The sequence below is a fragment of the Toxotes jaculatrix genome, chromosome 6 (genome assembly GCF_017976425.1).
Source record: "Toxotes jaculatrix isolate fToxJac2 chromosome 6, fToxJac2.pri, whole genome shotgun sequence".
Taxonomy (NCBI): domain Eukaryota; kingdom Metazoa; phylum Chordata; class Actinopteri; family Toxotidae; genus Toxotes; species Toxotes jaculatrix.
Genome location: NC_054399.1, coordinates 15,431,262 through 15,452,835, shown reverse-complemented (window position 1 = coordinate 15,452,835; position 21,574 = coordinate 15,431,262). Strand labels below are relative to the sequence as shown.

The window sequence follows — 21,574 nt, the reverse complement described above, 5'->3', positions numbered from 1 at the left end:
ACCTGGTACCTGAAACCTTATTTAGCATTTCTGTGTTGATATGTGTGGAAAAAAAGAGTTAGGAAATGTTTTAGTATGGAAGAGGATTAGGGCCACGTGGGGAAAAAATTTAAATGTATTGAGTTTTCTTTACATGTGGCCTGAGTCCTCTTCCATACTAACAGCATCTATGTATGGTATAAATTGGATAATTTGAGTGGGAGTTTCGTGATATTGATTGTACTTAACAGTACTTAAGCAGAGCTCAACATGAAACTGTTACAGCTACCTGCAGTAGTTTAATACCGGGATTTTTTAAAATACGTATTTTGCTTTTCTGGTTATTAAGTCGCATCTACTCTGGAGGGGGGAAAAAAAGCTATGAATGAATAAATAAATGAGGCGTTAATAACTCTTTCACTCATTCACAAATCTGCAGGTTGACAGGAGCAACTCTTGCGTCATATTTCCGCGCCGCGCGGCTCATATAGGTGCCTTATCAAACCGTGGAGGACATCGAGCATGGGACACCCTGCAGGTTTATTTCTTCTGGTCGCTTCGATTTCCTGGCATCATTTTCGCGGTAAGATGCTGGAGTGACTGTGTGTATGTGTGTGAGATGAGCGATCTGCGTGTGTTCGGCGTTAATTCGAGAAAGCGGAGGGACAGACTGAGAGTTTACAGTCGAGCAGACCGGTGATCAGTTTGAAAGAAGTCTGTTTACAATGCACACTGCAGCGTCTTTGACTTATGTTTTCGTTGTTTTAGTGTTGTATATGTGTGAACTTTGCAAGAAATATAATAATAATAATAATAATAATAATAATAATAATAGCATTAAGCAGCAAGGGGGTAGTGTTCAGATTGAATCTGACTCCTAGGCTCTTCTTTTGGTTTTATGACATAGAATGTGATGTAACGAGCAAAAACTGTTGTGAAAAAGTACATTTTATTCATTTATTGAATAACTTAAGTCTTACCCTATTTTGGACATATTTCCCGTTGTTCATTCACAGTCCAGAGCTAGAGAATTTAGTTGTAATGTTTAAGTTGCTATGCATTTTAATTTTCAGCATTTTCTTCTTGCCCTGTTTTATAATTGCTCCATTGTCCTTCATCATTATCTTATCAACTGAAATCCTGCACACTAATAGTAAACTGTATGTGTGCACACGTTTCAGGTGCTGCAGGTCACTCTCTGCCCGCCTGCCACAAGCAGCTGGAATTCAGATGCAGCGATGGTTCGTGCATTCCGAGGCTGTCATTATGTGACGGACACGCAAACTGCGACGATGGATCAGATGAACAGCACTGCAGTAAGTACCACGTTGACAACATGATCCTATTCCATACACATACATACCCACTGGTTGTTTGCGTGTCACAAGCTCTTTTTTGGCAGCACAAACAAATCAATGAAAACAAAATTGGCATTTCTTGACATTTTAAATAAAGTAGCAGCCATGTAGAAACTGTACTAATTTGAAGCAAGGAAAAGCTGATTGTGAATTGAATGATTGTTTTCTTATGCCCTTTTACGTACAGTTGTTGCCTTCTTCAACATACAGTATTGTGTAATGGAGTTTTAACTGATTATATCCAACTTTAAAGCCTGTCCACTTTAAAACGACTGCTGCTCTGTTTTTGGACTTTTGATTTTGCCATAACTTTTGCCACAGAGATTTGATTTTAAATCAAATCTTGATGTGCACTAAATGCTCATTTTTTTACATTAATTCCACAATTTTGGCCACACGGAATGTTGCCCTACTTATACTTTTAAGTTACGGTGCTACAAAGATGCGGTGTCATTTTCTCCGAAAGTATGTGGAAAATTTCATTGTAGAGTTTTGTTTCATAATCCTGTTTAAGTCATTAGGGACTTTGATATTGAATTCCAGAAGGATTTAGTGTTCAGCATAACCTGCGAGCTGCACATTTGCAAAGAAAAACCCTGCGGGAGAAAATATTCTAAAAAGATTTAATTTGATTAGTTGGTTAAATATAAACATTGCTGATGTGCGTAATGGCACCAGGTATGAATATTGACAGTGTTGCTTAGAGGTTAGAGACATGAGACTTTGACCTGAAAGTCGCTGGTTTGACTATCCGCCAGCAAAATGCAGAAAGTGAACAAGATTTACTTTCTTCTCTTCAGAAGTGCAGGACCGAGCAGCAGCGGACTGTGCTTGTGCTGGAACAGTACTGGACTGTGGAAAAAGAGCAAATGAATGAACAGTCGCATAAACAGAAGCTTCAGAGTCACATTAGCAGAAGTTTTGGCGCTCAGTCCCCGCTAAGCAGTAGCTGCAGCAGGTCCCAGCACTCACATGCACTTTTTTAAGAAAATGCAGTCTCTAGTTAATTTTTGCTGCTCTCTGAAACTGGATTAACAGATTTATTACAAAGTGGAACTCTCAGCAGCTTTCAGACGGATAAAATGGAGTAATCCCAGGATGTGGGATACGCTAATAATACACACTTTGTCAAAGTCATTCAGACTGTATTGGTATTGTAGCTTTTTGGGAATCATAAGAACTGTAAAGGTTTAATTGCTGCTGTAACTCTCACTCTTAACAGGTCATGTGCGGTGTAAGAAAGATGAATTTGCATGCCGCAGCAGACGGTGCATATCTGCACGTTTCTTATGCAACAACATAGATGACTGTGGTGACGGGAGCGATGAGGATTCCTGCCAGAAATGCACCGCTGGCTTCTTCTCCTGCGGGCCGTCTGACGTTTGCCTGCCCGGACACAAGCTGTGTGATGGACGGATAGACTGCAAGAATGGGCGGGATGAGACCCAGGAGTTTTGTGGTTTGACCCAACCTCGCCCACAGACTTCTCCCTCATGTGCAGCTTCAGAGTTCCAGTGTGGAGATGGGCGTTGCATCCTCCAGGCCTGGAGGTGTGACCACTCATCAGACTGCTCTGATGGCAGCGATGAGGAAAACTGTGGTAAGAGATGTGATTCGCTTCTACTTGGTTCTGCATGTACTTGGAAAAATGTTGAAACTGCCAAAATGAAAGAAAATCTAGCCTAAGAACAAGTTCTAGCTAATTTCTCCCACCACCACCCGTCATGTTACATTAATTTGGCAGATGCTTTTATCCAAAGCAACTTACATTTTTGGAAATAAGGATAAAGGATCCAATTTATTTTTTCCCCACATACATTCTATTCAATTTGGGTCCAGTGGCTCAAGGACCCGTCACCACATGTGCTGGAGGTGCAAGTACACATCTTCACAGAAGTCAGTTCAGGGCACTTTTCATATAGAGCAGGTCTAGGTCAGAGTCTTTACAATATTATTTACAGACACAGAGCATTCCCACATGAGCAAACACTTGGTGACTGTGACAAGGTAAAACTCTCTTTTAACAGGTAGAAACCTTGAACAGAACCTGGTTCATGGTGGGTGGCCGACAGGGAGCAAGAGAGTGCGGGAAGAAAGAGAACATAGCACAGTGCAGGTTCCACGTAATAATAATAATAATAATAATAATAATAATAATAATAATAATTATTATAATTATAATTATAATTATAATAATAATCCTGCAGCCTGGTTCCAAAATTGAGTTAATGCTGTTATAGCAGAAAACATAATGCCTAGGGTTTTTGAATGAGATGTTCAGCAACACACGAATGGGTCTCATGCTCAATGGTCCACATACAGAACAGCCAGCAGAGGGCAGTATAGTTGTGCTTTGTACTGCACATAGGATTTGCAGAAGGGCTTCCCGCATCTTTTGGTCCACACGTCCTCATGTTTCTCTGTTTGTTTAACAGGGTGATAAACTGATCTGTGTCCTCTATCAGTGAACAACAGGAAGAAGAAAATGACAATGGCAAACATTGTAAAATTATCATACATACAGTCTTTTAAATACGTCGCTCAGTTCATCAGTACAGACAATTCATGTCTTTCCACATCTGTCATCAGGCCCTTTTGCTTTATCCTTGTTCAATGTTTAGCAACAGACAGGGCAGACATTTACAGTGGTTGCCAAGGTGAGAGGATATCGGACTTGCTTTGAATAACTGTTTAGTAGAAAGGTAGAAACTTTGGCACATCTGTAGAAATCTTTTCCATCTTGTTAACCATGTCCATCATAACTTTGGGGTGTGGATGTGCATATACAAGGGTACATCTGCGTTTTTTGTTAATAGTGATATGGTACTGTAGCACAGCAGTCTTTGATCAATGATTGGTTGATTAATTGACAAAAAAAAGCAAAGTAATGAATGGATTCTCTGGTTTCAGGTTCTATAACTTGAGCCTTTGCTGTTTTTCTCATTTGTACGTGATTGTAAACTTATTATCTTAGACTCTGAGAAACTGGGTTGGACATTTTGCACAGTTCACAATAAGACGTAATACATAGTACTGTATTGTATGTCTTTTTGTGAACAGTCTAAACACTAAATACTAATTTAGTGCTGTGAGGAAGTTTGAAGACATGCACATTGTCTCTTTTAATTTAGTCAGCTGTCTCAGATCATGCATTAGCCTGCCAACAAGACAAACTCTGGCATCATGGAAAAAGTACACACTGTTCTCACCATTTAACAAACCCTGTCATTCAAACTGAAGGACATTTTCAGAAAAAAATGTATTCAGTAGGTTTGTTGGGAAATGTTTGTCATCTGAATGGAAGAAACCAGAGTATATCTATACAGTGACATTTCACAGGATTCTGTAATTTTATAGTCGCTGTTGAAGGGTAAAAAATTCTACTGTAGGTTGTGAAAATTCCTTTCAAATCCTCTCAAAGCCCTGCTGGTTTTGCTAAATGTGCGTGGTGGCTAAGCCCAAAACAAGACACTCCTAAAACATGACATTTTGGGGATGGAACATTTTCCTTCAAAAATGACGCGTTGTTAATGTGACATATTTTTACAGGGTAGGCTGGCTGAGCTGTTATACATCCTTTTTTACAGCAACACCCTGTCTAACACTTAAAATAACAGGAACAGACAGGGCCACTAGTGGAACAAAATAAGAGGAAATATACAGGGGTCAGACTGACTTAAAGTGAGGCTGGATTGAAGGGAAGTGGACTGAAGAGATAGAAATATTTGAGACATAAAAGTTGCTACTCAGGTTACACAGACTAATTCTTGAAACAGCAACACTAACAGCCAACCTGTTCCTGAGGCATGAGTCTGTCTGATCGGTTGCCAAAACAATGTATTGGCAGACGAGAAGCCAGATGGCAATTTGCCCAACAAAAGTTTAGATGAATGCCAGCGATTAGTGCATCTCTCAGACAAGAAATTGATCATTTAAAGTTAAGTCTCAGAAATTATAGTGACAGCATGTATGACCTTTTTCCTTAAGGTTTCAGATTTTTGTTGTAATCTGTCTACAACATGTGTTCAGTAATGTTCAAGGTTCATTTTTTTTACTCTGGAGGCTGCAGTTTATTTATTTACTGTGTTTATCTGGTGCATTTGTTTGCACATAAATATGACTGTTACAAAGGGATGTTGTTACTGTTATGGCCACAACAAAAGGGAGACACACCACGGGAAATGATTCATAAAGAATATTTTCATCAAATCAAACTTAATTAAAATGCCAAATTAAATCAGCCTATTTACAACACTGGGTGTGGTAACCAGTAAAGTCAGTGGTGTGTTGAGTGAAGAATATGGGTTCTTGTGTTGCGGAGCAAAGAGAATGGTTAGTGTGCAGCTTAGACTTATGTAACCTGGAACATACTGGACACCACAGGTGTTCCATGTACACCAATCAGCTACCTGCCAAGCAAAGACATTCAGATTAGACAGATTAGTAAAAGATCCAAACCCCAAGAGGACCCCACATGGGCACAGAAGATATTCACATGACAAAACAACCTCACCTCGAGGTTCTTATAGCAGCTGTTCTGGAGCTTTTGATCACATCACATGATCTTAATCGACAGATGGAGTCGAATTGCAGATGTTGAAATTTCTGTTGCATTTTATGGATGTCGTTGGCTTGAAGGTTCAGCCTTAAAATTTCAGCTGTTTACTACACTGTTCAATCTCACATTATGGAGTACTACAAAAACTCAGCGCACACCAAGTAATTCCTAATGGTTAAAGAAAAAAACAAAATGCAGATGCTTCTGTACAGAGAACAAGGGGTCACTTCATGGTTTGATGAGAATGAAAGGATGGGAATTGATTGTTTTAACCCTCACAGATCCCCATCTATCAATCTTGAATGGCTATGGGAGATTTTTGACCAAAGTGTTCATCATAATCAATCAATATTTAAAACACTGAATAAGAGAATAGTATTTGGAAGAATGGTGTTCATCCCTTCACTTGAAGACTTCCTGAAGGATCTATACCAAAGAACATTACAGCTGTTGAGGCATGTAATTCAAGTCAAAGCAGTCTCACACCCTTATGTGGCTTCTGCCTCATCAATCAAGACTGCTTAAAGCTCCCTGAAGGATTCCAGATGTGCTGTAATGATTATATCTTGTTATGGGAGAGAAGGGTTCCTGCAAAAAACAATCAATAAACCTAGAGGAAATAGTGATAAAAATAAACAGAGCTGCACTGCATTATGCTTCTAATTTCCTCCATGAAACTTCATTCCTGATCTTGGAAGCAGTAGTTTGACCAAAAAAAAAAAAAAAAAAAAATCACTGAACATCCATTTACTAACATTTTCTGGAGCTTTCAACTGCATGAATTTTGCAAACTCCCTCCACAGAGGAGGACAGTTATAGCTCTGGTAAAAGGTAGTAAGTGGACTAAGGTCTAATTATAAATGATAATTTTCACTAGTAATGCTATGTGAATTTACAGTGCCATTGATTTTAATGTTGACATGTTAGTATAGGTATTCAAGGAACAAGGAACAAAATGTTTTGCGTGCTGCTGCAATGCCAGTTCTCTTTTTTTTACATGTCACGATTGTTTCATCACAAGTGAAATAAGCTTCCAACTCAAATGAACGCCTTTTGTCATTTGGCACGTCATGTTTGAAACCCCAACAATGTGCTGCGTTTGAACATGAACATGAAAGCGGCTTTACATTTATTGTACTGACAAATGACAGGGTTCTTGTTGTATGAAACCACCTATCATGTAATGTTTGCTCCTGCAGATCAGGACGAGTGTTTGGTCAATAACGGAGGCTGTTCTCATCATTGTGTGGACCAGCCGATGGGTTTCTTCTGCCACTGTCCTGACAACATGAGGCTGGTGGGGGACAGCCAGTGTGAGGGTGAGTGGCTTCTTGACTCCTGCTGAGGGCTGCTAAATAGAGTTTTACATCACCAGTTATAAAGATTTGTCCTGACACAAAACACAAAACATTTACGTAAGGGATGGTTCTGGTATCTGGTATCTGTTCTTTAATCTAGAGGTCGACCTGTGTCTGGAGACAGATGTGTGCGATCAGCTGTGTGTTTTCATTAATGGCAGCCTCACCTGTGAATGCAACGAGGACCATTACATGAATCCAACAACCGGAGAGTGCAAGGCCAAAGGTGAGAAACAGATGATGTATGTAACTAGTAACTAGCCACTGACAACATGGTTTAAGTCTTTTTCATGCTCATAGTTACAGAGATTATTGGATTGATCCCAGGACTTTCAAGCTTATAGTATTTTTTTTTTAAGGCATAAGACTGGGTTATGATTCAGTGTTTTTGTCATATAGAATTCATATCGTATTAATTTCAGCCGTATCACAGCAACTCGCTTCACTTTCCCTGAAACTCAATATTGTGTTTTATTATTATATTTTTCCAAAGTGCTCTTTATTTCAGGTGAGAGTTTGTACCTCCACTATAATATGCCGGGAGAAATTGTGCAAACTAATGGTGTAACCCAAAGCCGTTGCTCATATTCGTGTCTGTTTTTAGATCGTACCAGAGGTGGATATGGAAATTGTTAGAAATGGTCTAATTTGCTTCATTTTCTGCATTAAATTGTTTTTCTAAAGCACTCAGTGCTTTATAAAAACAAGAACTGAGTGCTTGTGTTTGAGTTATTATTAAAGCACTGAGTGCTTTATTGATAGCACAATTAATAAAGCACTCAGTGAAAGGTTGGCCTGACAAGAAATACATGCAGTAGAATACCTGCTTTGTATTTTATCATTGGTATGTGACAGCTTTTCTTTTTTCCAGGTTTGTGCTCTAATGTTTGGTAAATACTTCCGTCAGCAACTGTGTGACACTTGAATTGGTTCTGCCTTAACAAACTTTGACTCATTTACTTTGGAAAGGCTAGAATGGCTGTGCAAACATACTAGCTAAGATCAGTCAGCTCTGATCTTAGCTAGAGACGTACTCTCTGAACAAACGTCTCAGGAGTCTACTGTTTCCATTGCAATCTGATATTGTGTGACATTGTTTCCATTGTATTATCATTTAATTACAGTCTGGTTGGATTACGTTATTTTTTTGCCCTTTCTGATATGTTGCTAATAAATATACACACATACATACATATACATATAAATATGCCACAGAAGACAAAACACGATCTTTTAATTTTGGAGGCGGTTTTACATGTTCTTTCATTTCTTACTAAACAATTGCTGACAGGTCGTTCTGCATTCTCCAGTTCACGTCTTGCTTCACGTCTTGCTTCACTTTGACTAATACACCCTTCATGGTCAATTTCTTCTGTATTAGATAACATCAGTTAGATAGACATGAGAATCAACAGAGAGACAGGACTTAGCCAAAACGAACAAGACTCATTCTGACAATGAATTCTTTTGATATGCTGCTGTCAGTTTTATGTTAAGCTCTACATGTTTTTTTTTGTTTTTTTTGTTTTTTTTTTATTATATGATTTTTTATATCCTTCCAGGAAGTGAGGCTCAGCTTGTTTTCACCTCTTCTAAAGGAATGCAGTGGATAAGCATTATTGATACAGAGTACAGGGAGCTGGCCCCACATTTACCCGGACCAGGGCCCGTGGCAGCCTTGGCCTCAAACAGTACACTGTACTGGGCCCCGCTAGGAAGAGGCTCCATATACAGGTACCAGAATAGAGCTTCTTTTGCCAAAGCCAGAGGTGCTTGGGGGAGGTCAAAAACACAATCTGTGATCCAAAAGTAAACAAATCGGTATCTCGGTTACATTTCATTCGATAACAAACCAAAGAATAGAGTGATTAGGTATTTTCAAAGTAAATGTTAAGATTAAGTGTTTCCCTCCTCCCTCTTTTATGTCCTGCTGACAGTAATAACATATGGCGCTTATAAGGTTTCAGACAATGTGTCTATCTGATAATCAGACTGAAGAGCCCTTACCTGACAAAGAGGCAGAAAAAAGCAAAACTGGTTCTTTGTGCTTTATTGTGCCTTTTAAATGTGGCAGCGAATTGTTTGGAGATTAGAATTTAAAGGGTAGATTGTGTTACCGAAGCCTGCCAACACAGTTTCTTTGTGTGTGTGTGTGTGTGTGTGTGTGTGTGTGTGTGTGTGTGTGTGTGTGTGTGTGTGTGTGTGTGTGTGTGTGTGTGTGTGTGTGTGTGTGTGTGTGTGTTTTAATTGAATCTGCACACAAAGGATTAATTTGAGGACTTTAACATAAAATTTTACCCAGCAGATTCAGATCATAATGTCTGCCTATAAGATTAAAAAGGTTGTCTGTACTTGTTTATGTCTGTGTACATTGACTTTGATCCTGATAGCTTTCAGTGTCCGAACTGTCCATTTTTATCCAAAATAAACAGGTAATTCATTAAATAAATAAATTAAAAATATACAACCCTTTCCTTCCAATTATCTGTTTTCCATTAGAGATATTAAACATGGCAACCTGCTTGTGACGTTAGAGGAAAGGTGAGGGGATCACCACAGTTAGTAGGAGTAATCCTCTGGGGAGCATGAATGTCTGTACAGAATTTAATGCAATGCATCCAGTAATTCATGAGTTATTTCTTTCTGGATTGGCTGACATTGCCATCCCTAGTGTCATGCCTCTAGACCATAGTTCTTAAACTGTATTTTATCTTTGAGTTTACAATCAAAATTAAAGAGATGAGTGAGCCTAATAAAGGAGCCATGGTCAGGTTTTGCATGAACTCTTTGAACTCTGAACTCCGGGTTGGTTTAATGGATTATGTGCGTTATATGTTTTCACTCGTGGATGTTTTTCAGGGTCTCCATGGATGGAAAGCCAACAGATGTCGAATTAGTGCTGAAAGTCAAGGGTTCGGTGTCAGGCCTGGCTGTGGACTGGATCCATCAGCTCCTCTACTGGAGCAGTGTCGAGAGTGGTTCTGTTAACGTCGGGCAGCTGGACGGTTTGGCACAGCGTCAGCTCATCACAGGGCTGGATGAACCTTCTGCAGTGACCGTGGATCCTCTCCGAGGGTAGGACGTCACAGGCATTTACATTTTATTTTAATCAATAGTTAACAGCATCATCAAGGAGGGAGGGTAAAATGTGCTCAAGCCACGTCAGCAGGATTAACAAAAGCTATAGCTGTGACTACACATTGTTGCCTCTTGGTCTTTAAACTACAGATGTATTATGTTTGTTTTAAAGGCTTTCCCCTGCGTATTTAGGCGGTAGCACAACACAACGGTTGTTCTTGGTTAAACACAAGACTCTTTTTAATCATGTATTTACCCAGGGTAATGTGTGTTTTAAGAGCCATACATACGTCCCATGAGTCAGTGTTAAGAGTGTAAGCGCTGCGCATTATATATTACCAGCCTTTTTGTTCTGTACAAATACAGTTGGGTCCAACCAAGGTGGGTTTAAGTCTGTTTGTATTTTGGCTTTAATTTGTGTGTTTCTGGCCGTGGCGCAGCAAGTTAAGCGTGAGGTTTTGGACTTTGGGCCGCCCGGAGATTGGAGGGTCGCCGGTTCAATTCTTTGACCAAGCACAATGGAGCTCCCCGGGCTCCTTCTAGGGAAGCCCCCTGCCACAGCGTATCTAGTGCATGTGCATGCTTGTGTGTGTGTTTCATTCACTTTGTGTGGGTAAAATGCAGAGAGTAATTTCCCCAGGAGGGATCAATAAAGTATAAAACTTAAACTTTAAACTTAAAACTTAAACTTTATTGCACTAGTTGTTTGCCGACTTGGAGAAAAAAAGCACAATGTAAATAAGTGCTATAACTTTCCTCTCTGGTTTTTAATACAGTTTGTTTCAGAAATAATAAGTACACATAAAAAGAGGAATTAGAGAAATACAAACTTAATCAAGAACAATTGAGAACAGGATGAAACACCAACACTCAGCTCCATTTTGCATCAGCTGCTTTTGTTTTCTCAGGTTGCTCTTCTGGGCTCAATGTGGCAGCCTCCCAAAGATTCAAAGGGCTGGACTGGGCGGCAGGGACACAATGGCTCTGGTCACTTCCTCAATACGTTCCCCTGTTGCCCTCTCTCTGGGTATGTTCTGATGTATAATACAGAAAGTTTTGTATCTTTGCGAAACTTGGAAAAGGTTCTAAAAATCTGTTTTCCTTATGTTAAAATAGATTGTCAACTCTATTTAAACTGATTGTGGAAGTTTAAAGGAAGGGGAAAAAACAAACCCCAGCTTCCACTTTAAAACAGGAACTGTGTGTGCGTGTGTGTGCATCTATGCATTTACACTTAGAGGGCTGACTGCCGTTGAGCGTATTGTCTAGAAGTCCCTCATTTTTGTTTATTCTGGCCATTAGTGTGTTCATGTGTCTTTTTTTTCCTTAGATATGCCTCGCCAGCTGCTATACTGGGTTGACCAGGGTATGAGAAGCATCTCCAGAGTAAATCTAGAAGGCCGTGACCGTAAAACAGTAGTAGAGTCTAACGGCTATCTGGACCGACCCTTCGGACTGGCTGTGTTTGAGGTAAAACAACATTACAGCCCTGTGATGGAATGGAGATTGGTGTGCCCATGCCTTTCACCTGGTGTGTACTGGGACAGTCTTTTGTTTCCCATGAGCTAGAAAAGAAAAAAAAAAAGAGGGGGTGAATGTGGTAGAATAAAAGTGACAAAGCAAAGACCTCAACAGCCACAGTAACAGAAAGGCTTGCACTACTGACAATTACTAAATATAGAATTGACTTTAAGACCCTGCTCATAAATCCCCACACAAGAAATTAAAAACCTAGAAATAAAAAAAAAATGGCACATTATTATTAAATGCATGGACATTTAGGTTGGAAGGCCTTGCTGTGTGTAATAATTTAATAAAAAGAATAATATCAAAACAAATGAGTGAATTTAGAAAATCCTGCAATGTTTACCATACTGCTGATATAGCAGTATTTCCCCTGTTCTTGCCATGTAATCACACATGCTTAAATATGTGCTAAGACACTCTGTTTCAGGGTTTACATCGCCAGGAAACCAGGCACAAATCTGTTAGCAGGTTTTTCTTATCACTTACAGAAAACTAGGTTTGAGAATAAGATTTTAGTTGATAGTTGATGATAAAACATAGAATATAAAAAATAAAATAATAATTATAATTTTATTTATACAGCATTTTACAGAACAAAGTTTTTTACTTTTAGGGTAGGTTGTAAAATTAGACATTTAGAATAAAATAAAACTAAAGTAGATTGGAGTAGAATACCCCAAATATAAGATGAAAACAAGAAAACCAAAAATCAGCTTTGCAAGTCTTTTACTGAGGAAGGAAACTGATTCAGCACATTTGTTGGTGCCTCAGGGACAGACACTGTGTTTTGTTGAGATAGACTGAATGTAAAAATAACTGGTTAACTCAGCTGTCAACTTTCATTACTTTCATAGCTTTCACATTCATTATTCTGGTAAGGCTAAGTTTCTCTTTGTTTTGATTCAGGGTTTTGTATATTGGAGTGAAGAAACTACTCGCACCATCTGCCGAGCAAACAAGCACAACGGCAGCCAACTTCGAGTACTGCTGACAAATTTTACCTCACCGGGCGGCGTGGCCATCGTTCAGCCAGTTCTTCAACCAAATGGTAAGACCAATCAAAAGCAATTTCTGCACATGATGTGCCTCAGACTTCATGATAATGCTGCTGATTGGTGAAGTTTTGTGTTTAGGGGCACACTTCATAAAAGGTGCCATAAATAAACATGTCATGACCACCTTGCAATCGCTACTCTCATCTGACTACTGGTTCTTAGGGCCATCTGTATGTGGACATCCCGGGACGATATGCCAGCATGAGTGCGTCGTCAACCTCCTGTCTGAGAGTCCAGAGTTCAGCTGCATTTTTCCAGAAACAGGAGAAAACAAATCTCAAGAAACTCCTGCTGTCTCTCGCACAGTTCCTTCATCGACTTTATCTGACCCGGTGTTCGCCGGGATCCTCTCTCTCATCAGTAAGAATCACTTTTCCTGTTCAAATATAAATCCTCGCCACCGGGCTTCCTTCCTCTAGTACTGACAGAAGAATGCACTACTGTTAAAAATAGCCTTTTATACAGGGCAGGTCTGTCTGTAAATTAACATGGACAGACAGATATGTTGTGTCACTCACAGTTTTGCTGTAACAATGACCCATAATCACATATTGATTATAAGATAAATATTGATGTAATGTCAACACAACAATCGTCCACATTGTCCCTCAGATTTGACTTAGTTTGAGTTTTGCACCGTGAGAATATGGGTGTACGTATGAGGTCACTGTACACTGATGTCAGCATGGTCACTCCCAGCTGAGTCATAAACACACAACTCCCAGGGTCTGTTATTGTGCATTCATCCGAGCTGTTCAGCCACTGGTTCCACACAGGGAGATGTTCACACAAACTAATGAAGGCTTAAATGAAGCCGTGTGAAGCAAAGCTTTCCAAGTTGCTAACTTGCTAACTAAAACACATAAAAGTGTTTTTTTCCAGCCTGTCCACAGACAACCAGAAAGTTGTCAATAAAGTTATTGATGTGATTTTGAGCCTCTTTTAGAAATAGGAGCAGTTTGTGTGTCTTCAGGCCTTTTTTAGTTTACTTTACTATATTTACCAGTATATATATATATCTGTTAGGAAAATCTTTTTCAAATGTCAGACACTTTGTATTAATCCTTGTTGACTCTTATGGAGTTTGCTTTTCCAAGAACTTTTAATCTTTCTTGTGGTGTTGCAGCTTAATTCAGTCATAGCAGCCTGTTTGTCCACTCAGAGAAGGTAAGGTGGGGTATTATGCAGAATTTTGTCGCCAGTTGTCGTCTTAACATGCCCTCTGATGGGTCTGCAGAGTTCTATAGAGTAACCTAAGTCTTTGTGTGTGTGTGTGTGTGTGTGTTTCCCAGTATTTCTCAGTTTGCTGCTGGTGGGAACGGCTGTGTGGTGGTGTAGAGATGACTTCAGGCCGCCCAGGTCTATCACTGAGCAGAGTTTCTCACTCAAAGAGTCCCAGGACCCACTCATCATCCATCAGTCCAAACGATGTCTCATCAAGGTAAGAGAAGTTTGCCAACACACACGAGAGAGCCGAGAGACATAGTCCCTCCAGCGTCCAGGGGTCATCCGAAACAGATGCCCCAGCCACCTCAGCTGGCTCCTCTCGATGTGGAGCCCCCCCTTGAACTGCCACCTTATCATGGTGGAGGGGTTTGAGGTTCTATATATATATATATTTTGTGTATATTTTGTGTGTTATAGCTTTTAAAGAAATACATTCATGGGTCTGGTAAATGTGCTTATATCGGTAATGGTCAAGTTTTCAGACTTTAAAAGGAGATGAATCTTCCCCCTGTTACTTCTGATTGATTGAGACTATTATAGAAATTCAACTATGCCCCCATGTGATGGTGATTCACCTAATGTTAAACTTGTTCAGTGCATGAACTGTGACACCACCACTCAAATGTAGGTGTTTGGATGTTTATGATGACGCAATAATTTTAAGGGGCTGATGAGTTGTTTACTTTAAATCCATATCTCAAATAGATCACATGCATCAGTTCAGTACAGGAGGAGGAAATGATTAGTCTATTAATTGGTTACTTGATTAACAGAAAATTAATAAGCTACTATTTTGATCATCGATTAATGTTTTAAACTTGCTTTTATTGCACAAATGCAATATCTGTGGTAGTAAACTGAATATATTTGGGTTATGGACAACACAAGACATTTTAAGATGTCACCCTGGGCTCTGGGAACTTGCGGAGGGCAGTTATTGTTCAGAAAACAATTGGTAGATTGATTAATAATGAAAATAGCTGTTAGTTATAGCCCCAAGATGAATTAGGCATTGGTGGCTAGCTATTTTTTCTATTATTATTTTTACATTTACAGCATTTACAGCTTAGTTTTGTGTGTTGGACAATTTTTCAACTAGAGCTGCCGCAATTAGTCTATTAATCAGTTGCTCAATCAAAAGAAAATTAACAACTACTTTGATATTTGGTTAAATGTTTAAGTAGTAGTTTGGACTAAAATGCATTCTTTGGTTTCAGCTTCTCAAAAGTAAGAAATTGCTGCTTTTCTTGGCTTACATTATAGTAAATAGACTATTTTATGGTTGACAGCTGGTCGGACAAAACAAGAAGCTTTCCAACTTTACTAGGATACTAAGATGGGCATTTTTTTTTAGTCATTTTTAGTCATCTCACTACGTTTATGTTAACAAACCAACATGAGCCAGTACAGTGGTATCGTATTTTTTAGACTCAAAAAATATAAATATCAGTGTTGTCCACAAACATCCAGTATCAGGCTGTAGTATCAGTGTAGCTGTTTATTTAGGTTCCTTGGTTTGAAATATGTTCCACCTTTTCTTAAATAGCACTCTGGTATTTCCCCAGTTAAACACAGCTTTACAGGGCTTTCCTCAGGTTAAAGGCTTATAGTGTACAGTATTTCAACTAACCCGTGTTTCCTCTGCCGCCAGGAAGCTCTTCTTAAGCTGGACTTGGACGGAGAATGAAGGTGTGACACTGATGATCAGCTGACTGGGCTTCACCTGGTGCTACCTCAACCCCCAGACAGGATGACGAGACATCAAACCAAGTTGATCCCCTGTCGTGTCTTAAGTCCGTCTGGAGGTTAAATCTCTGGACAGATGACTCAGTGGTAAATATCTGCAGTCAGGGAGGGGAAGAGGCCTTCAAACAGTCCTTGCTGTTGTACCTTCAGTTCTGGAGGAGTATTATTTTCAGCCCTGTACAATACAGTGCAATAGAGTTCTTGATGATGGCTGTTGTCCAGTTTCATTCTCAAAGCTGTGATCAGCAGTGAACAAGCATTAATCTGTTTTTTGTGCTTTAAGTATTAATACGAATTAACTTGGTGAATTCTTTTTAAAACTCTGTTTTCAAGCATTTGCTCAACACGTTGCCAGCGGTGTTACAGCTCGAAGGTCTCCAAGAATATCAATAGAGAGGTAGTCTGTTAAGATTAGAGAGGAAATGATTAGTTGATTAATCAGTTAGTCGATCCACAACAAATGAATTGGTGTATTTTCATATCTGACAGTGAAATAAAAATATCTTTACGTTTTAGACTGCTAATCAGACAAAACAAGCAATTGGATGAGTCTGGAAAGTGGTGATGAAAATAATTCACAATTATCTGGGATTTTATAGACAAAATGATTAATCTATTAATTGAGAAAATTGTAATTCCTTGCAGTCCTAATGTGGATTTTTATTTTATTGTTTAATTGCACTTCCTTTACAACTCAACTTGGAATTATTATTTCAGTTTATTGCCATTCCCAAAACTTTACTTTTGTAGCATTACAGAGGGATCAAATGGGGAATAATTGGACTATTTTCTTATAAAAATTGTGTTCCACTGGTTTGTTTTTGGCCGTCAGGATTATTTTCACACTCTCGGCCTGTCTAAGAGACTCAGTCTGAGAGGCATTATTGCATTGAAAATGTGTGCTACCTTTTCTTGAGTCCAGTCCAGGGTAGATTATAGTATTTATGGAAGTAAAAATTGGGTGTATCCACACACTGCATTAAAAACAAAAAAACAAAAAAAAAAACCCAAATAAAATTCAACCCTACCAGGCCTCACCAGGGCAAATATGATTTTAAGGTTAAAACTTTGCCTTTTTTCAGTCCAGTAACATTTTGTTAGCCTTATTCCAGTGTAAGAATAATTTCTAAAAAATAGAACAGGATGTGCACACAACTACCTTTCTACAACATGTAATGCATTATTAAAATTCAGAAGCTTGCTGTGATGATTAATGATGATTAATGTAGATTGGATGCACCCATTGAGTGTTTTCTTGCAAGCTGAAAGTTCATTGAAAGTGGCCTTTTAAGGTTTAATAGATGAAGCACTAGGTCTGATTTTCATAGGGGGACGTCTAAAAATATAAACCCACCTGGAATAGTGGCATAGTATGATCCTTTGGATAATTAAAGGAAGACATGATACTGCTGTCTGAATAGTTAAACTACTACAGTTTTTCAGTTCCATCACCAAAGTTTTTTTTTTTTTTTTTTTTTTTCTTTGAATGTATTGTCTAAGAATATAATGATATAGTGATATAATGATATAAATATCTAATGTTGGAAGGAGTTATCTGGTTGTGAGGCATAGTTGTCTACTTGCTATTTGATGTAGTAGTAATTACGAATAGAAATATCTTTACTGGCTTTATTACAGTGAGTTTAACATGAAGACTGATAAAACTACAGTAAATATGAAGCTGGAACCAGTAGCCAGTTATCTTAGCTTATCGTAAAGACTGGAAACAGGGGGAAACAATCAGCTCTGTCCAAAGGTAATAAAATACACTTACCAGCATCTCTAACACTCAACTGTAAGGTGTACTCTCTAAAAATGCTGGCTTCAGCTTCATATTTATGCAGACATGAGAGTAGTATTAATCTTCTCATCTTAACTTTAAGAAAGCAAACAAGTGTATTTTACAAAATTTCAACCTACTCCTTATAATGCAGAAACAAAGCCTAGCTTGTTTAATGGCAGTAACACAGTAACAATGTAGTTGATATAAACAGCGTGAGTAAAGAGATGAGGAGGATTTCTTTGGTTGCAGGTTTGGTATTTTGATGCTGTCTGAGCACTGGTGCTGCAGTGGGAACAAATACTCTATGTGTTTTGTTTAGTCAAAGTCTCCTGCTGGTTTGGTTTTGCTCTTGTGTGTAAAGCCTGTTCAGTGTTTGTGTGAATGTTTGACTGGTTGACTTGCCTTGTTTGAATCCAGTCTTTCTTGGTTATTTTTCTGATAGTCTCAAGGAAATACACAGATCAGTTGAACTGAATGTGTTGGCACAAGGTTCGAGACAATGCTGTAAGTGTGCTCAGTGGTTTGCGGTTGATATTTATTTTTAAGGAAGGGTTTTATTTATTTTTGTGTAGCCTAACAGTCGTCATACCGTGTTTGCACCGTGAATAAATCTGTTAAATGCTGTAAATGCATTAAATTCATAAATATTTTATGTTGATTAACCATTGTTTAAGTGGGATTACCTGAATATTATTTGAATATGTGTGTAACATGGAACATGGAACATTACGCACCTCAGCGCGGGGAAACAAATGTGGGATGGGATTAATCATCATTGCTAAAACTTACTGCAGACAATTTTTTAAAAATTCATCACTGTGAGCAGTTCGACAAATTAAACATCAGGGAAGGTTATGATGAAAAGATTTAATCATCATACTGTTTTGTGTTCTTTTCTGAACAGAAAACTGTTTCTGCTGTAAAAGAAGAAGAACAAATAAGAACTTGATAGCGCGAAGGACAATGGTGAATTGTTACTTCCCTGATGAGTTGTATTAAAGTAAACTTTTCAGTGTCCTGTCACGCACACTGACAGCTCTGGCTGACTGCGGCACATTTGACAGCTGTCCGCTAGATACTGAAATACGGTAAATAGCTTGTTAAAAACAATTTCCATCTGATAATCTGTCTTGAAAATGGTCTGTGAACCCAACCCGCTCACTCATAACCTCAGTACATCATAATGTGGATGGTAGAATACTGTGACACTGAGTGTCTCAAAATGTTTTCAGTTCCTCTTAGCACAAATTTATTTTAACTGATTTATTTTTACTGCAGACTCTCAAGTGTTTTGTTTCCTGCAGCAGCTCTGTTACAAAATTCATCATAAACTGAGAGACACTGGACTTGAGGCGTAGTATTGTGCATTAAATGCAAGTCCGCACATTAAAAACACAGGTGTGATATGGAGTGTGTGAGTCAGGTTTCACGTAAACATTTTAGATCATAAAAAGAAAAGTTGAAAAGTGAATTTAACAGAGGAACACCTTTAGCTGTTCTTTTCTGAACAGAAAACTGCTGCTGCTGTAAAAGAAGAAGAACAAATAAGAACTTGATAGAGGGGAGGACAGTGGTGAATTGTTTCTTCCTTTATGATTTATATTAAAGTAAACTTTTTAGTGTCCTGTCATGCAAACTGACAGCTGTGGCTGACTGCGGCACATTTGACAGCTGTCCGCTAGATACTGAAATATGGTAAATAGCTTGTTAAAAACAATTTCCATCTGATTAACTGTCTTGAAAATGATCTGTGAACCCAACCCCCACATTCTCTGCATTTTAACTTGCTGCAGTGTGCAGAGGCGATTAAGAGCAAGCCATCTGCGACAGTGATACTATTAACTTTTCCTCACTCAGCATGCCGCTGTTTGCCACACCTACTGGCATTAGAAGTTAATTAAATTATTAGATTACCAATCTTACCATATTTAGCATTTAACTGCAGTATATTAACATTTAATGAACAATTTGTAACACTGTATAAAGTATTTGTAAGCAAATATGTGTTTATTAATGTATTAGTCTACAACTATAACTTCTCCTGTGGACATCCATTGGTGGGGACTGCTGTATAAATAAACAACTTTATGGTAAAGCACAGTTGTGATAGTATAAAGTTCTATACATTATTAAACAATTAAAATGTCCTTATGTGTGCTTACAACTGCATTACAGTGTGTTTAAACTATTCATTAAATGTTTGTAGACTACAATTCTTATAGATGCTAAATACATACAAATATGACATTACCATCCATAGAGAGACCACTAACATGGCTAAAAATGTATTACAGCGCCGAAGCCTGGAGCAGATGAAAGCATGGATAACCTCTCTTGGGCTGCAAAGTTTAACTTCTCTGTCGTTATATTGGCATATATTGGAATTGTACCCTCAGTACATCATAACATTGATGGTAGAATACTGTGACACTCAGTGTCTCAAAATGTTTTAAGTTCCTCTTAGCACAAATTTATTCTTAACTGGTTTATTTTTACTACAGACTCTCGAGTGTTTTGTTTCCTGCAGGAGCTCTGTCACAAAATTCATCATAAACTGAGAGACACTGGACTTGATGTGTAGAAAATGCGCATTAACTGCAAGTTCAGTGTGAGTCAAGTTTCACATAAGCATTTTAGATCATAAAAAGAAAAGTGAAGTGATGCTGCTTATCAAAGCATTCAACAGAGGAACACGTTTAGCTCAGTGGAACATTAATGCCTTTTAAGCCTCTGGCAGACTGCGGCACCTTTGACAGTTGTCCAAAGAGGCCAGCGATATCCTTCCCCTTGTTCATACCTCCACTGGCTCTTAACATAATGGAAATTTGATCAGCTGATGCTTCTGTTTACAGGACGTTAATGTGTGAATCCTACTGTCCCTGGCGGTCCTCTTATTTTTATTGTAGTGCCACGATGAGGTGAAATATCTCGACAACGGCTGGATGGATTGCCATGAAATTTAATACAGACATTCATGTTCCACTCAGGATGAATTGTCATCACTTGTGTGGTCTCATCACCAGTTTGTCCATTGCTTTTGTTGATGACTAAACCTGCAAAACCAGTAACATTCCCATCAGCTTTAACTCCATGTTATGTTTAGTGCAATGTAACAAATGTTATCATGCTAAGTCTTTAGAATTAAGAATTAGAATTAAGATGGTTCCTAAAATTAGCATGTTAACATACTGCCTCTAAAACCACCAGCGTGACTATAGGCCACTGTTTTTCCTGTGTGCGAAACCCCAATCAGTCTCATAGTGCAATGCAGCACATATGCTTGCATATAGTAGTCATTTTTTTCCATGAGTTTTACAGAAAATGATCAGTTTTGTTTTCAGTTAAAATAACACTCAAACACAAAGTATTTAAACCTTACAGGTCTGCATCTCCACCACACCTATAATTCCGCATAAACTGAACAATGCTAGAAAGAAATGGCCCATGGTTGACTGTAATTGCCAACTCCTGGTGCATGCCGATGCTGTTTACAGCTATATTATGTTTTGTATTTCAAAATGAATTCCACTGAAAAATGAATTCCATTTCACAAAAGGATACATCTGTAAGCTACTCATACATCCCCTTTAAAGAGGAATAAGAATAAACATGCAACATAAGGCTTGAGTCAACTTTGTTTCCTAATGCGGCCAACCCCCCCACCACACACACACACACACACACACTTCCCCTATATTTACAACTGCTTAAAGAGAACTTGGAAGGGCACCAATTAGATTAGACAGATGAAATCCCTGCTGCTTGTCCTTGCTCTCCTAGTCTGATGTTTTCAATGCCTACATTTTCTCTTTGCAGAAACAGTGAGAGAGGGGAGTCTCTTCCTCTGCCCCTCACTTTCTGGACTACAATCTCACAGTCACAAATCAGCAAAACAGGAAGTGGTG

At 38.6% G+C, this 21,574-nt stretch overlaps 1 protein-coding gene across 2 annotated transcripts; it reads left to right on the top strand.

Annotated features, from left to right (window-relative positions):
* The first annotated feature begins 438 nt into the window (after window positions 1-438).
* On the top strand, window positions 439-21,574 carry LOC121183944 (low-density lipoprotein receptor-related protein 8-like). 2 transcript variants are annotated; one of them, XR_005894241.1, is made up of 14 exons: window positions 439-562; window positions 1,161-1,295; window positions 2,560-2,937; window positions 7,095-7,214; window positions 7,354-7,479; window positions 8,816-8,987; window positions 10,113-10,328; window positions 11,240-11,358; window positions 11,662-11,801; window positions 12,765-12,906; window positions 13,076-13,273; window positions 14,206-14,354; window positions 15,792-15,973; window positions 21,486-21,574. XR_005894241.1 is itself a non-coding variant. In XM_041041280.1 (13 exons), the coding sequence occupies exons 1-13, from the start codon at window positions 502-504 to the stop codon at window positions 15,825-15,827; spliced, it is 1,992 nt and encodes a 663-aa protein (XP_040897214.1). In that variant the 5' UTR covers window positions 439-501; the 3' UTR covers window positions 15,828-19,726. The 2 variants fall into 2 exon arrangements, 1 of the variants encoding a protein (XP_040897214.1); XM_041041280.1 differs by lacking the exon at window positions 21,486-21,574 and having other exon boundaries at window positions 15,792-19,726.

Bases quoted from the DNA above. Each gene is read 5' to 3' on its own strand.
- LOC121183944 (XM_041041280.1), top strand. From the start codon at position 502: ATGGGACACCCTGCAGGTTTATTTCTTCTGGTCGCTTCGATTTCCTGG. The intron at 8,988-10,112 runs GTACCAGAATAG...GATGTTTTTCAG, and splicing joins GGAAGAGGCTCCATATACAG to GGTCTCCATGGATGGAAAGC. The intron at 11,359-11,661 runs GTATGTTCTGAT...TTTTTTCCTTAG, and splicing joins CCCTGTTGCCCTCTCTCTGG to ATATGCCTCGCCAGCTGCTA.